Source organism: Acomys minous (genome assembly GCF_964271855.1).
Source record: "Acomys minous genome assembly, chromosome: 16".
NCBI lineage: Eukaryota > Metazoa > Chordata > Mammalia > Rodentia > Muridae > Acomys > Acomys minous.
Genome location: NC_140498.1, coordinates 79324347 through 79342342, shown reverse-complemented (window position 1 = coordinate 79342342; position 17996 = coordinate 79324347). Strand labels below are relative to the sequence as shown.

Genomic DNA, 17996 nt, shown 5'->3' with positions numbered 1-17996 from the left:
ACTGAAAGGGAGTACTTGTAGTCCCATACTTGTGAAATGGAGCCGGGAGGACCAACCAACTTGTCCAAGATCGGGCCAGTGACATGGCACAGTGAGTTCAGGAGCACTGGCTGTGCTTCCAGAGGACTGCGATTCAATTCCCAGCATCCACATGGTGGCTCACAACCACCTATAACTCCAGCTCCAGAGGATCTACATAGGTCCTGGCCTCCACTGGCACTCAGGCCAGGCACTCAAGGGGTACACAAACACTCATACACAGGACCAATAAATTAATAAAATATTTTTTAAATTATATTAAACTAAGACACAAAACACCTTTAATCCCAGCACTCAGGAGGCAGAGGCAGAGGCAGGTGGATCACTGTGAGTTCAAGGCCAGCCAGGTCTACAAAGTGAGTCTAGGTCAGCCAAGGCTACACAGAGGAACCCTGTCTCAGGGGAGAGGGGGGACTTGATTATTTTGAAAATTTTAAGAGGGTCCATGGTAACATGAAATACAGAACCCCTAAACTTTCTTCTCACTTGAACTAACAATAGTGTTCCTTCCCCCTACCAAGGAGGTTTCTCTGTAGCCCTGACTGGCCTGGAACTCCCTCTGTAGACCAGGCTGGCCTCACACTTGCCGAGATCCTCTTCCCCCTGCCCGCTGAGTCCTGAAATAAAGGTGTACAGCTCTGCCACCTAGTTTCAACAATCTTTTTTTTTTTTTAATATTTATTATTTATACAGCGTGTATGTCTGTATGCCAGAAGAGGGCACCAGATCTCACTATAGATAGTCGTGACCATGTAGTTGCTGGGAATTGAACTCAGTACTTTTACCTTTAGAAGAACAGACAGTGTTCTTAACCTCTCAGCCGTCTCTCCAGACCAATCAATCTCATTTTATTTTTAAATTTTTTATTTACTTTTTAAAAAACATTTATTTATTTATTATATATACAGTGTTCTGCCTGCATGTGCACCTGCCTGCCAGAAGAGGCAGCAGATCTCATTATAGATGGTTGTGAGCCACCATGTGGTTGCTGGGAATTGAACTCAGGACCTCTGGAAAAGCAGTCCATGCTCTTAACCTCTAAGCCATCTCTCCAGCCCTTTTTTTTTTTTTTTTTTTTTAGCATACTTTTTTGGTTTTTGAGACAGGGTTTCTCTGTGTAGCCTTGGCTGTCCTGGACTCTCTCTGTAGACCAGGCTGGCCTTAAACTCACAGCGATCTGCCTGCCTCTGCCTCCCAAGTGCTGGGATTAAAGGCATGCTCTACCACACCCGGCTTAAGACTGTGGCTGGTCAGGTGGTGGTGGTATGTTGTTTTGAGATAGGTCTGGCCCAGAGCTCAGAGATCTGCCTGCCTTTGCCTCCCGAGTGCTGGATTAAAGCGATGTACCACCATACCTGTTACTCTGTGATGTTTAGTGAGTGACGCTTCCACTTCTTCTGGGTCAAGAATAGCCTGTTTGGATGCCTAAGCATGGGGGTCCTGGAGCAGTGAGCAATCTGCCACTTGTAGCTCTTTAAAACAAAAATTTGCTTTGGGTGGTAGTGGCACATGCCTTTAATCCCAACACTCAAGAGGCAGAAGCAGATGGATCTCCGTGAGTTCAAGGCCAGCCGGGTGTACAAAGTGAGTCCAGAGCAGCTAAGGCTACACAGAGAAACCCTGTCTCAAAAAAAACAAAAAACTAGCTTGGTGGTGGTGCACACCTTTAATGTCAGCACCTGGGAAGCAGAGGCAGGCAGATCACTGAGTTTGAGGCCAACCTGGTCTACAAAGCATGTTCCAGGGCAGCCAGGGGTGCACAGACAAACTCTCTCAAACAATAACAATGAAAGGAAGGAAGGAAAACATTTTATTTAGGTTTATTTTATTTTACATGTATGGCTATTTCCCCCATACGTCTGTCTGTACACCACATGCATACAGTACCTGCAGAGCCAAAAGAGGGCATTTGGATCACTGTAGAAATGCACTGACTGCTTATGGCTAGCCACCATGTGAGCACTAGGAACTGAACCTGGAACTTCTGATAGAACAGTCAGTGCTCTTAACCTCTGAGCCATCTGCTGGAGTGTTCCCTCAGCAGGTTTTCAAAAGTGTACAAAGCTAAGGTACAAAACTGACACAGAAGTGACCTTAGACACTTTCCAGCAGGACATGTTACTGAGCCCACGTCGTGGCAAGTCATTATTCCCAGACAAGGAAAGCTTTATGTCACTTCTAATGTCCCCTTCGAGAAGATCACAAAATCCAAAGTAATAATACTGTGGTGACAGGAACTAACTGGGGACACCTGCTCTGCTGAGAAAACACCTTTCATTTCACTAGAGGTCGCCTCTGCAGTGAGGTAGTTCTGGCTTTAGAAAGTAAATGGTCTAGTTCCCAAACACTGGGTACTCGGCACTGAATGGTTATGTCTGGTTTCATTGGCAATCCTCCAGTATCTCTCTCGTAAAAGAAAGGCTGCACTTTTGGGGTGTCTCTGGCGAGTGAAGATCCCCTTCTTGTTCCCTATTACTCTCGCCGGTGCTTAAAGAAAAGAAAAAAACAAGGGAGGCAGATAAGATGGCTCAGGAAGTAAAGGTACTTACTATGTAATCACCCCAAGTTCAATCACAGGGCACCCACATAGTGGAAGGAGCAAGCTGACTCCCCAAAGTTGTCTGTTACCTGTGTGCTATGGCAGGCACACACACACCCCACATCCCCAGTCCATCCCACCCCACCCCTGACTACATAAAAATGTAATAAAATAATCTTAAAATACTATGGGTGAGCACACCTTTAATCCTAGCACCCAGGACGCGGAGGCAATCAGATTACTATGAATTCCACGCCAGCCTGGTCTACAGGCCAGCCAGGGTTCCATGACTGTAAAGTAGACCAAAGCAAGTACTTGACCACCTAAGCCAGCTCCCCAGCCCTATCCAGTACCTTACAAATGCCCAGAACTGAGAAGCCAGCCTGAGAAGCACCCATAAGCCTAACAGACACTCACACTGGTTAGTCATGAAGTCTGCAAAATTCCAGATGAGCTCTCCGACCACATACTCTTTTCGTTTCTGATCCAGAACTGAATGATAATTCTCCAAGAGAGCCTTCTGGTATTCCTCACTGTACATTCTAGGTGGATCCTGGGATATGAGGCAAAGGGAATGTCAGAGTCGGGACATTAGGAATCAGAACAACTTGACCATGGCTAAAGAATCCATCTTTATGTCAGGCTGTACTAAACTAACTGCAGGACTTCCCTGATGCTGGCTCAGAGATAGCTGGGCTCTGATGGCAGCCAGAGTGAAAAAGTTTTTAAAGAATACCTTTAGTCTGGGGCGGTGGCGCACGCCTTTAATGCCAGCACTTGGAAGGAAGGCAGAGGCAGGCAGATCTCTGAGTTTGAGGACAACCAGGGATACACAGAGAAACCCTGTCTCAGAAACAAACAAACAAAACACATTCATTAAGGTGGTCCATACCTTTAAGCCCAGATTGTACTAAAAAAGCTGACCCAAGAGGGATAGAGAATTCAAGGCCTGCTAAGGCTACACAGTGAGACTCTGTCTTTAAAATATTCCTCTTTAAAAATGTAAAAACCTATCTGGGCAGTGGTGATGCACACACACAGCTTTAATCCCAGCACTCAGGAGGCAAAGGCAGGTGGAATTTGAGGCCAGACTTGTGCACAGAGCTAGTTCCAGGATAGGCAGGGCTACACACACACACACACACACACACACACACACACACACACACACACACACACACAAACCTTGTCTGGAAAAAAACCAGCAACAACAACAACAAAAAAAGTAAAAGCCTTCACTAATTAGCAAATGTGTAGTTATCATGTTTATTTTCATGTGCACTCTGGCAGCTGAGCTACCTTCTCCCAGGCTGAAAAGTCCTTTCAAAAAAATATTGTTTGTTCTTTAAAATTGTGTGATGGTGTGCACTGTAGACATGCAGGTGCCTGAGGGTTCCTAAAGAGGGCATCAGATCCTCTGACTGAAGTCACAGGCAGTTGTAAACTACCCCAGTGTGGGTGCTGGGAACCAGACTGAGGTCCTCTGAAAGACAGCAAGTGTCAGCCACTGAACCATTTTTCCAGCTCATAGGCTCTAGAGGCTAAGGGAGAGCATGAATTTGAGGCCAGCCTGGGCATCAAACACAGACCTTCTGAGGAAAAGAGAAAAACAAAACAATGTGGATAGCAAGCGGGGAGCTGTGTGGAAACAGCCCAAAACAGGTGGGGTTGGGAGGGCTGTCTCTGGGACCCAAAAACGCCAAACAGAGGCCTGTATGCAGGGGCCACAGTGTGTGTAGGGTTGGGATGGTGCCTGAGAGCTAAGGCCGGGTCACTGGTACAACTTGAGGCTAGGGAAATCCCAGAGACCAGTAACATCACCACCACTGTGGTGAATAACCCTAAAATATACTACCCCGTTTACCTCATGAAATCCTGAGACAGCTGCTGCCCCATACTCGCTCTGGATAATTGGCTTCTGGTGAGTCTTGTACCAGTTCTCAAACTGGGTCTCCAGCTGTGGCTGAATCACCTCCAAATGCCCATAGTCATGATACCAGGAGAAGTAGCTGTTGACACAGATTACGTCCACGTATGGGGCCTAGGACCAGAGTGGTAAAGTGAGTTTACCTCTCACACTGAGGGCCTCTTCTTCAAGGTCAGGAGAGGATGCAAATAGTTACCTCACCCCACACAGGAAATAAAGTGAGGAACACTCCCAAAATGGAGTAATATATGTAATGCTAGGCTGCAGCTCTCAGTTGGGCTGTGGCTGGAAGCAAAGCAGGCCTCCATCCAGCCCCCGACCTGGTTGGATTTTACTCCTTTCTATTTCTGTCACTGGTCTCCTGTGGCCTTGCCTGGAGATGTGATCCAACGTGAAAAATGGGTAGTTTTTCTCTTCTCAGTTAAGTTTTTGAGACAGACTGATGTAGTCCAAGCTGGCTGCAAACTCCCTATGTAGCCAAAGCTGACCTTGAACTGATGATCCGCCTGTCTCCATCTGCCAAGTGCTAGCATCACAGGTGTGTACTGCCTACACCTAGTTTTCTGCCTTGTTGGGGACCAAGTCTAGGGTTTCCAGAATTCAGTGGGGCTACATTTCCTACTCCTTAATCTTTTGGGAAGCCACTGAGGATGTAGCCCAAAGATTTGAATGTTCTGAGCATAGGCTGTAGCCTGAGCCACATACCCAGCCCCTCACAGAGTCTCCTGTGATCCAGAGTTGACAAGGCAGTGCTATGAGTGGCAGTTCCGGGAAATCTGACACCCTCACACAGATATCCATGCAGGCAAAACACCAATGCACATAGAATACAAATTTTTTGTTTTGTTGTTGGTTTTGGTGTTTTTTGTTTGTTTGTTTGTTTGTTTTTTGAGACAGTTTCTCTGTGTATCCTTGGCTGTTTTGAACTCACTTTGTAGACCAGGGTGGCCTTGCACTAAAGAGTTTGGGGATAATAGGTATACAACACTGCGCTCAGCCATAAAATGTTTTAAAGTTCTGTGACTAGCTGGCTAGCCTCCGGTGTCACACAAGCACATCTCTTTCTAGCAACACTGCTCAACCCCAAAGCTGCCCTTGCAACAATGATGTCTTTCCCAGGGGACGATGGTCCCTCTCCAGGCTGTGGTGGTGGGAAGCTGCAAGCACAGAAGGCTGTGGAGGGTAAGTCGTGTTACTTCATAAAACATTCTCCGCCGGGCGGTGGTGGCGCACGCCTTTAATCCCAGCACTTGGGAGGCAGAGGCAGGCGGATCGCTGTGAGTTCGAGGCCAGCCTGGTCTCCAAAGTGAGTCTAGGACAGCCAAGGCTACACAGAAAGACCCTGTCTCAAAAAACCAAAAAAAAAAAAAAAAAAAAAAAAAAAGCATTCTCCATGTAAAGAGGCCAGGCATGGGGCACCCAGCAAAGCCGAGCCCTGAAACAGCTAGCACTTGGACCTCTTGCAACTTGTTTTTTTGAAGGGCAGGCTCTAGAGACAGAGAAGCCAGGGCTTACAAGACTTGCGTTGTTCATTATTTTTAGGTATGTAATTTATAAATGAATGTTTTCCCTGTATATTTGTATAAGCACCACGGGTTGTCAGATCCCCTGGAACAGAAAGCTGTGAACCACAATCGTGTGGGAACTGGGAACCTAACTGTGGGCCTCTGTAAAGGCAACAAGTGCTCTTAACCACCAGACCCTCTCTCTTGTCCACCCCCGACAAAGCTCTTTCTCATGCATGAGAAATGACTTTTCAGTAAGAACCTGTGGGGAGGTAGGTGCTGAAGAGGCGCTCAGTGGCTAGGAGCTCGTACTGTGGTGCTGTGAATGAGAGGGCCCCTTAGGCTCATAGGTTTGAATTCTTGGTCCCCACTTGGTGGAACCGTTTGTGAAGGATTAGGAGGTATGTGGCCTTGTGAGGGAGGTGTGCCACTGGGGACACATTTTGGGGTTTCATTCCAAGTCTCTCTTTGCCGTGTGGTTTTGTCTCAAGCTGTGAGCTCTCAGCTGCCACTCCAGCACCATGCCTGCCTACCTGCCTGCCTGCTGAGAATGCGCTCAAGTGCATAAAATTAAGGGGGAAAAGTTGAAGGGAGCTGAGTCTGTCCAGCATGATGGCTCATACCTGTAATCCTAGAGCTCAGGAGGACTTTGAGTTCTAGGCCAGCTTAGGCTACAGACTACACAGTGAGATCCTGTCTTAAAAAAAAAAAAAAAAAGACGTGAAAGTAGAAGGAAGACTAGTTGGGAGAAGGAAAGGGAGGGGATCAGTGGGAGTATGAGGCAGACGAGGGGAATGCAGGGTAGACTGTTCAGTGATCAAAATATACCACATACACATGAAAAATAATAAACCTAGTATATATACATATATACAATATGCTAATAAAATCATTTTTAGAAAACCCTAAGTCAGCTGGGTGTGGTGGTACACACCTTTAATCCTAGCACTTGGGAAGCAGAGGCAAGTGGATCTCTGAGTTCAAGGCCAGCCTGGTCTACAAAGTGAATCCAGGGCAGCCAGGGCTACACAGAGAGACCCTGTCTCAAAACTCCTCCCCCTGCCCCCCAAAAAGAAACACAAAACCATTAAGTCTACACTGCAAACAAGTCCATTGTACTGGGTGGAGCCCTGCCTTCTTGGAGTTAGAAGCCACACTGCCTCAGCAGTGTGAATTAGCAGGAAATTAGTCATTTTAACCTGAAAACCACTGGGGAAGATGTCTGGACTGGCCTCTGCTAGTTCTGTTAATAAACACAACCGAGCAGAGGCATGGCGTGTGGAGACCACCCCTGCTCCAGGCTTACCCCCAGGTCTGTATTGTATTTGGTGTTGGTCACGAAAGTCACAGGACGGGTGGGGTCCAGGGCCTTGGTGTGGGTGATCAGCGTCCTGTCGTGGAAGGCAGAAGGTAGACTCCTCAGTCTAGCAAGGGCTCTCAGACACCTGACTCCCTTTCCTTCCCACCCCGCCCCCATCAGTGGGGGTGCACAGCTGAGGCCATGACTGCCCGAGGCCATGACAGCAGAGATGAATACAAACTGATAGGGCAAGAGGCAGAAGAAAGGAAGCGGGGTGGCGCACCCTGGAAGGCCGTGGGGCAGGGCTTGTGATTTAAGTTGAAGAAATAGTATTGGTGTTGAGTTGAACTAACCACTGAGAAGAATGGAGAGGAGAGGACCCACGGAAGGACTGGTCTAGGGTTAGGGTTCGGTCCCCAGGACCTGGTCGTCACAGTAAGGATCACCATCACTCACCACTGAAGACTTTATATCTTTTCAATCATTATTCTTCTATGAAGGCTGTGTGTTGCCCCTTGCACTTAAGGTTTTTTTAAAAAAATATTTTATTTATTTATTATGTGTACAGTGTTCTGTCTGCATGTACAGAGGGCATCAGATCTCATTACAGATGGCTGTGAGCCACCATGTGGTTGCTGGGAATTGAACTAAGGATCTTTGGAAGAGCAAACAGTGCTCTTAACCTCTGAGCCATCTCTGCAGCCCCTGAACTTAAGTTCTGAACCCACCCTCTCAAACAGCCCCAAACCAGCAAATGCCAGCCTGGAGCACTCCTGGCCAGTCCTGACCTTATCCCTGCTGTCTCTTTTTTTTTTTTTAAGTTCATTTATTATTATGTATAGTGTTCTGCCTGCACATACACCTATAGGCCGGAAGAGGGCATTAGATCACATTATAAATGGCTGTGAGCCACCATGTGGTTGCTGGGAATTGAACTCAGGGGGTCTGGAAGAGCAGTCAGTGCTCTTAACCTCTGAGCCATCTCTCCAGCCCATCCCTGCTGTCTCTTAATGCTTACATCGCCCTCATCCTCTCTTGAAAAAGTTTGGGAGCCTCAGGAAGCTATTTGCTTCCCCTTCAAGACAGAAGTTCTCCACCCAGCCCTGGCCCCAAAGCCCCCAAACACCATGAGCTCTAAAGGGCTCTGAATGTCCAGAACTGTCACTGGCCTATGCTAGGGTCATTCCTCACGGCCTGCCTGCTACAGACTCAGACAAGCTCAACATACTATATAGAACTGGGATGCAGCAGCAGGAAGATTCTCTACCTGTGGGTCAAAAACCCTTCGACAAACCTCTATCTCAAAAAAAAAATTATGATTCATAACAGTAGGAAAATTACAGTTATGAAGTAGCAATGGAATTTTTTTTCTTTCTGGTTTTTTTAGACAGGGTTTCTCTGTGTAGCCTTGCTATCCTGGACTCACTTTGTAGACCAGGCTGGCCTCGATCTCACAGAGATCCACCTGCCTCTGCCTCCAGAGTACTGGGATTAAAGGCATGCAACACCATGCCTGGCTAACGGAAATAATTTTAAGGTTGGGGTCACCACAGCATGAGGAAGTGCACTAGTGGGCTGCAGCGTTAGGAAGGCCGAGGACCACTGATGAAGGAGCTTTGCTTGCCTATGTGGGTCATGCAATGTAATTCACCCTGAAGGCTAGGGGAAGTTGCACGACAGATGAAGGAGTGTGTGCCTGAAGGTGGAGCCCCATGGTAGAGCACCGGCCTAGCAGCCATAGGCTGGACCCTGGACTGGATCCCCAGAAAAGACATCTAAAACATTTTATCTCATTTAAAAAAAAATCCCTTTTATGGTGCTGGAGAGATAGTCCAGTGGTTGTTCTTCCAGAGGACTAGGGTTCAATTCCTAGCACCCACATGGTGGCTTACAACAGCTCTAGCTCCAGTTCTTGGGGATCTGATGCCTTCTGGCCTCTGAAGGAAACCAGCACACATGGTACAGGCATACATGCATACAGGCAAAATACCCGTACACATAAAATGTTTTAAAATCCCATTTATATTCACACACCTATGTAAATTGGTTTTACAAAGATGAAACGAAAGCATCATAAAGTGGTTTTCTATAGTTTTACCATGTGTTTCTGCCTAGAATGAGTGAATGAATGAGTGCATGCGTGCATGCCAGGTGTGACAGCATGCCTGAAATCCTAGTACTTAGTAGGAGGTAGAGACAGGAGAAGTAGGAATTCCAGGCCAGCGTTGGCCACATAGCAAACTTAGAGGCCAGCCTGCACTGTTTGAGATCTTGTCTAGGGGGGAAAATTTTTTTTGAAAAGGGTTTGGTGAACCATTCAGTCGTGGTGGCGCATGCCTATAATCCCAGCACCTAGGGAAGCAGAGTCAGGCCAGCCTGGTCTACAAAACAGGTCCAATCCAGCAAGGCTACACTGAGAAACCCTGTCTGAAAACAAAACAAAAACAAAAAAGAAAAGGGGCTGGCAATATGACTTAGTGGTTTAAAAGCACCTACCGCCAAGCCCAATGATTGGAGTTCAAGCCCTGGGGCTTACATGGTGGAAGGAGAGAACCAATTCCTACAAGCTGTCCTCTGACCTCCACATGGCACACACAAATAAATTAAAAATCTGTCAGGTTTGGTGGATCATACGGGCGATCTCAGCACTCCAAAGACTGGGAGGGGGTCAAAGGGATCAGTGCCAGTATGAGGACAGTCAGGGATACACAGCAAGACCCTGTCTCAAAAGTAAATAAAATTATATAAAGTCCAAAGTCCTACCCGGTGATAGTAACGCATGCCCTTAAACCAAGCCCTAGGCAGGCAGAGGCAGGCGGATCTCTGTGAGTTTGAGGTCTACAGAGCCAGTTCTACGACAGCCAGGGCTACACAGAGAAACCCTGCCGTGAAAACAAAACAAAACAAAACCAAAACCCAAAATTGTGCGTATTAAAGGAAACTCTGGATTTCGTTTCAAGTAATGACCAGGAGAGTCTCGTTGGGTGGAAAAGGCACGATTTGTGTGGGTTGATTTGGGTCCCCAGAGGTGTTGGAGTGGGAGGAGACACACAGCATCCGCCCATCTCAAGGCTGACTGCCGATATAGGCTGCGCCAGGCTAAAGGGCTAAGGCCACAGGCCTGACTCAGCCCAGTGGGGGAAGGGCACTCACTTGAAGTAATAAGCAGCAGGTTTCATCGCAGAAGAAGGCTCATTGGCCACAGACCACATCACAACCGCGGGGTGATTTTTATCCCTGCGCACCAGCTCCTCCATCACCTCTAGGTGGTGCCGAAGGGACTCGTTGCCGAAACTCTGGCTATGGAGCCAGAGAGAAAAAAGGTCACCAAAGGCTCTGAGAAGAACTAGGCAAGCTGGGCAGTGTGAGCGGAGGTGGGGGATGGGAGGTGGGACTGGCGAGGGGCACGGGCACTCACGGCAGCACGATGCCCACACCGGGACACTCATCAATAACCACAATTCCGTATCGATCGCAGAGCTGAAGTACCTCCTCCGAGTAGGGGTAGTGGCTGGTACGGAAGGAGTTGGCCCCGAGCCAGTGGAGTAGGTTGAAATCCTTCATCAGCAGCGCCCAGTCAAAGCCTTTCCCTCGGATCTAGGGGACAGAAGAGCTGCATGACCTCTGCCCTTGTCACTGGAGAACGCGCACTTCCTTCTGAAGCCCGGCCCTCCCTATGTAGGCTCCACAAATCCCAGCCCATGACGGTGCCTTCTGGCCACAGAGGAAGGGGAAGGGGGTATCCGTGACTCCCAACATTCCACACAGGGGTGCCACAGCCACAACTCACATCGGAATCCTCGTGCTTGTTGACGCCGTGGAAATAGAAAGGCTTCCCGTTTATGAGGAACTTGCTCTCTGTGACAGCCACGGTTCGAATCCCGACGGGAAGGGTGTAGAAGTCGGACACAGACTCAGCTGTTGTCATCCTCACCTAGGAGAGCCGATGTACCACGCATGGCACCCGGGTGAACTGAGCCTCATCCATGCCACCTAATAGGAAGGACTCCCCGCACAACACATAACTCATGTAACTCAGGCTGGCCTCAAACTCACTTGTCGCTAAGGATGACCCTGAACTCCTGGTTCCCCTGCCTGCACCTCCCAAGTTCTAAGATTACAAGCATGCACCTCCATGCCTGTTTGGTTTGGGGCTTCTGTTTTGCCAGGGGTTATTTGTTTGAGGCAGGGTCTCCCTATGTAGCTCTGGCTGTCCTGGACCTCACTAAGTAGTCCAAAATGACCTCAACTCCTATACTCATTGGATCCTATTATCCCATAGCCCCGGGCCCAGCTTTAAAGGACCTGTGTATCCTGCAAGCCTGCAGCTGAGATACAGAAATGGCATTCTCTGCCTTTAATGAGAATGCTCCCAGGCCCCACCTCTTCCCAGCTGGACTTTCCCACAAAGGGATAGAAAAAAGCCAGAAATCTAGAACAACAGTACCTGTCTAACCACCTGTCCTGGATGCCTGCTAAAGCTACAGTCACCAGGGCCTACAAAGAGCCTTCCTTAGCCCCAGTCCAAAACTCCCGTTACCTCCAAGGAGTACAGGTAGGCTGGGTGCTCGTGCATCAGGTAAGGCCACCAGAGGTTGGCAGTAGGCACCTGAAGTTGACCCTGGCCCTTTGTTCCATGGGCCACGACTTTACCATCCTCATCCAAAAGACGCACTTCTAGCTGGAAATGCTCACTGCCCCGGACGGAAATCCAGTAATTCACCAGCCCTGTGGGAAAGAAACAGATATCAAAGCACTCCCGGAAATTCCCTTAGGCTCCAAGACCCTAGGGATCAGCAGCTTGCTGGTTTGTTTGACCTTACTGTGCAGAGAGGAGAGATTAGGGATTGTACAGTAGGGGAGGAGACGCATGACTAAGCTTGAGCCTTGTCACTTTAGACAAGACCCTACTTCTCACTGGTCCTCATTTCCAGGCAAAGTGAGATCTCCCAGTTGCGTGATTTCTGAAGCCCTTGTCAGCCTGGGCACTCTGGGTCTTGTCGCCTGGGGGTGATGAAGCAGGTGAGGGCTTCTTTTCCTTAGGGATTGTTTCCTCTTGGGACTTGAGATGAACTGGACTCAGCCTAGCACAGAGCCTCCCGTCAGGAGCCCTCACCGATGTCTTGGTCCACATTAGTGGTCACAGTGATGTCATCGATGTAGGCCGTAGGGGTGGTGTAGAGGACCACAGACCGATGCAGTCCCGCATAGTTGAAGAAGTCAAAGTTCAGGTCCTGGACAAAGTAACCCTTGGGATACCTAAGGTGGGAAAACAAAGGTCCATTGTTCCTGTGTCTTTTTTCATTGTGGGTATGTGTATGTGGTGTGTGTGTGTGTGTGTGTGTGTACACCACAGTGCACATGTGAGCACAGTACATATCTGGAAATCAGAGGACAAGCTCAGGCACCGGTTCTTGCCTTCGACTTCTAGACAGGGTCTCTTGTTTTAGCTGGCCTGAGGGCGTCCAGGAATCATTCTACCTCCTTTGATGTTAACTATCATGTGTCCCTTGGTCTCCTCAGACCCCGGGCTAAAGCCACTCTCCCTATGGGGACGTCCACTGGGCAGGGAAGGGGCGGGGAGAGGAAGAATGCTGCTCACATGGAGGTGTCGGTCTTGTAGACGATGGTCCCTGGTGGCAGGGTGTGAGGGGTCAGCGTGTTGTTGATGGCAACGGTGACCCGGCAGGTGGTCAGAGGCCCACTCTGGACCAGCTTGCTGATGTCAGCCTCAAAGGGGAGGTGACCTCCCTCATGCTCCACCACATGGATCCCGTTCACCCACTGCAGACACAAGGAAATATGAGCAGAGGGCAACAGGCCAAAAGGCACTGCTGTCTCAGGTCCGCCCCTCCAGAAAAGGGTCCTGCCACCAGCAGGTGTTCTAACGCCTCATGAAGCAATTGTCTCCGACCCATGACACAGACCCCTTCTCAACAGCCTAGACTGTCTCCTGCCGCCCCCCCCCCACGAGCCAACCGCTCCTTCCACTGACCACAACAGCATAGTAATGGGCACTGTTGATCCTCAGCACCACTCTCATCTCAGGATCTTGGGTCCATCTCTGTGGCAGGATTGCTTCCCGTTCATACCACACCCAGCCAATAAAGTTCTGCAGCTTTGCTTCTTGGGTGATGTCGTTGAAGCTGGACGGGACAGGCATGTCCAAGGTTGGGCCCGACTAGGGAAAGAAGAGCGGAGTCAGGCTGGGGCTGTAGCTCAGCTGCTAACAGTGTTGGCCCTACCATGGGTGAGGCCCTGGCTTCCAACTCCAGCACTGCCGAAACCAATCAGGGTGGTGCACACCAGTAATCCTAGCATTGGGAAGTGCCTCCAGGAAGACCAAAGTTCAACGTCATACTCTGGCAATCGTCTGCCACACAGCATAGCCTATGTGAGGCCAGCCTGAGGCTACATGAGACTTTCTAAAGAGAAGATCAGGTCTGTTCTTTATGACTGTGTCCCCGGCACCTCAAAGAAGCAGAGGGACACAGAGGAGGGACTCTACATGAGTGGGTAAGTGAACTGCCCGGACAATTTGTGCAAGAGATTGTTAAAAACCAAAATCTTAGCTGGATGCGATGGCCTACGCCTTTAGTCCTACCATTCGGGAGGCAGAGGCAGGCAGATCTCTGTGAATTCGAAGCTAGCCTGGTCTACGAATTGAATCCAGAGGCCAGTTCTACACAGAGAAACACTGTCTGTGTGTGTGTGTGTGTGTGTGTGTGTGTGTGTGTGTGTGTGTGTATGTGTGTGTTAGGGGGCGGGGAGGAGGGAACCAAGTTCTTCCACAGGGCAGATGATATCAGGGCCAAACTTTCCATGGAAAGAGTGAGCCCAGGGCCCCAGGCCAGCCTAGAACAGGAAGGACCAGACATCTGCCAGGAGAGGCAGATGACCACTGCGTTGGGGGAAAAGGTCAGCAGTGGGGCATAGGGGCCACAGAGCTGAGGAAACTTGAGGAGGCCCGAGAAGGCCCTGTTTCCCCCTTACTTCCTCTTTTGTTGAATGCTGGGCAGTGCAGCGCAGCGCACTTGTAAACTGAGAACATAAGGCAGGTGTGGTGGCTCCTAATTTGTAATCCTAGCACCTGGGAATTTAGTGTAGCAGGACTGCTGTGGGTTAGAGGCCACAGTGAACCAGAGTGAGGCGTCTCAAATACACACACACACACACACACACACACACACACACACACACACACACAGCAAGCAGACATACAGATCAAGCACTTGACGAGATGACTCAGTGGGTTAAAGGCTGTAGTCACCAAGCCTGATGTCCCCCTGGGATCTAGCAGTGACCAGACTCCAGCAAGTTATCCTCTGACCTCCAGATGCACAGGTGCCTACACACACACGCACACAAATGTTACACATTTTAAAGAAGAGAGAGAAAATGCCCGGCAGGTCGTGGATCTCTGTGAGTTTGAGGCCAGCCTGGTCTACATAGTGAGTCCGGGACAGACAAGACAACGCAGAGAAACAAAACAAAACAAAACCAAAAAAGAAGACAAGGAGGAGGAGGAGGAAGTAAGAGAATGAATGAATCAATCCGAGGGAAGCAGAAGCTGTGGGCACACGGTTGCTTCAACTGCTTCTGCACCCGCCCTACCCAGTTAGGAAGAGAGAGCAGGGATGGGGTCCTCTGTTAGCTGTGTGCAAAGTTTTGTCCTCTATCTGAGTCTTGCACCCCATGGTTGAGCAGTGCCCCTATGGTGTACCAGCTCTCTCCTCCGCTATCCCCACCCCCAAATATCTGTGGTGGGCAGCATCTCCTATGGACACTGCTGGGGCTCTGCTTCTCCCTAGATGGGAAAGAGTACGCAGGAGGAGGCACGTGTGCACAAACATCCTCTCCACCACTCGGGAAAAGCTGGAGCAGGATACCCAGGCCAGCCTGGGTTACAGAATGAGACTGTTTCAAAACAAAAACAAAAGGCTCAGTAGTGTCAAGCACGCCTAGGGGCCAGGGTCCAACCCCTAGCACTATGAAATGAAATAAGCTTCAAAAAGAAATCCTAAGCCGGATGTGTTGGCGCACGCCTTTAATCCCAGGACTCGGGAGGAATAGGCAGGCAGATCGCTGTGAGTTCAAGGCCAGCCTGGTCTACAGGGTGAGTCCAGGACAACCAAGGCTACACAGAGAAATCCTGTGTCGAAAGAAAGAAAGAAAGAAAGAAAGAAAGAAAGAAAGAAAGAAAGAAAGAAAGAAAGAAAGAAAGAAAAAAGAGAAGAAGAGAAGAGGAAAGAAAGAAAGAAAGAAAGAAAGAAAGAAAGAAAGAAAGAAAGAGAAAGAAGCCATTGCCTGCCTGGCAGAAGCCCTGGAGTCAGTCCATGCTAGGTCATATTTCCTGCCCCAGCTACACCCGCCCCCAGCCTGCAAACCCATATTAGCCTCCTCTAGCTGAGCACATGGAAATCTCCAGGTACAGGCACCCCTGCTCCCATCCCCTGGTTTCTCGAAGCTTTCAGACCCCGGGACCCGGGCGCGCACCTCCCGCAGCGGTCGCCGGTACCATTGCTGCTCAAAGCCCTGCAGCCTGTTGTCTGAGAAATCCGCGCGGAAGCGCCACAGTCCGTCCAGCGCCTTGAGCTCCCGCGACGGGCTCTCCCTGGGGAACAACATCCCGCCCTGCAGCGCCAGCGCGCAGCTGCACAGCAGCTGGCCCAGCGCGGCCCAGCACACACTCCACTTTGGGGACATGCTGCCCTGGCTGCCCACCGGCCTGCGGCTAGGCTTTTAGCCTCGCTCTGGCGGAGGCGGGACCTGAGTGGGTCACATGTTCCCGAGTGAAGCCGCTAGCGCCAACTTGGTTAAGGGCATGTACAGCTGCTTGGGCGAGGCTATCTAGAGCCCCCCCCCCCCCCTAGAATCTGCTGAAAGAGGAAACTTATATTCCTCCCAGCCCCAAAGGATCTTTCTCCCACAGGCACGACAGAAGTCCCTGCCAGCCTTACAGCCAGCAACATCCCCAAGCTGAACAGTTAGAGCTCCTTAGCATGGGGAGACCTTGCCAAACGTGTGCGTGTGGAAGTGAAACGTCAATTTTTTTTAAGAGTTTTGTTTTGTTTTGTTTTTCCAAGATAGGATTTCTCTGTGTAGCCTTAGCTGTCCTGGACTTGCTTCATAGACCAGGCTGCCTCAAACTCACAGAGTGAGTGTGTCTGCCTCCAGAGTGCTGGACTTTTTTTTTTTTTAAAGATGTATTTATTTACTGGGGAGGGCTAGAAAGATGATGGCTCACTATTAAGAGAATTGCCTGCTCTTCCAGAGGACCTGGTTTGATTCCCAGCACCCACATGGCAGCTCATAACCATTTCTAACTCTAGTCCCAGAGGATCTAGTGACTTCTTTCAGCCTTTTCAGACACTGCATCCACATGGTACATAGACATACGTGCCAGCCCAACAAGTGTGCACATAAAATAAGTAAATTTTAGAAACAGCAGCAAACAAACAACAACAACAAAAAAACCCCAAAACTTTCCTAGAACTGGACGTGTGTGTGTGTGTGTGTGTGTGTGTGTGTGTTGTAATGTACTGAATAGGTGTTTTACCTGCACCTACCATATATGCATGTACCAGGTGGTGCAGTACCAATGGTGGCCAGAAGAGGGCATCAAATCTCCTGAAACTAAAGTTACAGACAATTGTTGAGTCACTGTGCGTGGGCTGGGAATTGAAGCTGGGTTTTCTGAAAAGAGCAGCCAGTGCTCTTAAATACTGAGCCATTTCTGCAGTCCCATCCACCTTGTTATATTTTTTCATTTATATATTTACGTATATTTGTGCCTTGTGGGAAGATCAGATGACAACTTGCTGGAGCTGGGTCTAGCTCTACCATGTCGGTCCCAGGGATTGAACCCAAGTCCTCAGACCTGACAGCAGACACGTTTATTCACTAAGCCATCTCAGCAACCCTCTGCCTTATGTTCTGAGACTGAGCCTGAAGCTCATGGATTCCAAAATCTGGCTGCAAGGCTCCAAAGATTCTCCTTTCTCCGTCTCCCCAGCTCAGGGATTACAGGCATTTCCCCCCTCTCCCCCGCCCCTGCTTTTTATGTGGGTGCTGGGGATTCGAACTCAGGTTCCCCATGTTTGCCCAGCACAACCTTACCAACTGAGCCACTCCCCAGTCCAGTCTCCTTGTTTTAAGCTATAAATACAAGTGCTATTTTGAAAAACCTGAGGCTACTATTGTAACCAAATGTGTTTTCCCAATTAGCAGCGTACAAACATTACCTGTGCTTGATAAGTTGGTTTCATTCTGCGTCTTGCTTTTTCCTCCTCCTGAAAGCCTTTCTCCTTGTCCTCCAAGAGGAAACTCCCCTAAACTCTCTTGTCCATGTCCCTAATGAATAAACTCTCCTAAATTCTCCTCTCCTCTCCTTGTCCCTAATAAGTAAACTGTCCTAAACTCAATCCATTTTTCTTTTCTTTCTTTCTTTCTTTTTTTTTGTGTGTTCTTTTGTTTTGTTTTGTTTTGGAGATAAGGTTTCTCTGTGTAGCCTTGGCTGTCCTGGACACGCTTTATAGACCAGGCTGGCCTCAAACTCACAGGGATCTGCCTGCCTCTGCCTCCCGAGCCCCCCAACGAAGTGGTTCGATTTCTAAGTGGATAAACATCAGCTGTTCCTCATCCCACAAAACAAAAACATGTTTACATCCAGTACAAGAAAGAAAA

General features: G+C 49.1%; 1 protein-coding gene across 1 annotated transcript; it reads right to left on the bottom strand.

Moving 5' to 3' along the window:
- Positions 1 to 1832: 1832 nt before the first annotated feature.
- Positions 1833 to 16078, bottom strand: GUSB (glucuronidase beta). The gene is made up of 12 exons (XM_084762555.1): positions 15807 to 16078; positions 13306 to 13491; positions 12913 to 13094; positions 12427 to 12569; positions 11851 to 12038; positions 11101 to 11244; positions 10729 to 10907; positions 10464 to 10610; positions 7317 to 7401; positions 4443 to 4619; positions 2996 to 3131; positions 1833 to 2526 (listed from the first exon to the last, which is right to left on the bottom strand). The coding sequence occupies exons 1-12, from the start codon at positions 16014 to 16016 to the stop codon at positions 2357 to 2359; spliced, it is 1947 nt and encodes a 648-aa protein (XP_084618681.1). The 5' UTR covers positions 16017 to 16078; the 3' UTR covers positions 1833 to 2356.
- Positions 16079 to 17996: the final 1918 nt, after the last annotated feature.

Coding starts and splice junctions, on each gene's coding strand:
- GUSB (XM_084762555.1), bottom strand. CDS start 16,016: ATGTCCCCAAAGTGGAGTGTGTGCTGGGCCGCGCTGGGCCAGCTGCTG. Junction 12,570..12,912: donor TACAAGACCGACACCTCCAT/GTGAGCAGCATT, acceptor TTCCCACCTTAG/GTATCCCAAGGGTTACTTTG. Junction 12,039..12,426: donor TAATGTGGACCAAGACATCG/GTGAGGGCTCCT, acceptor TCTTTCCCACAG/GGCTGGTGAATTACTGGATT.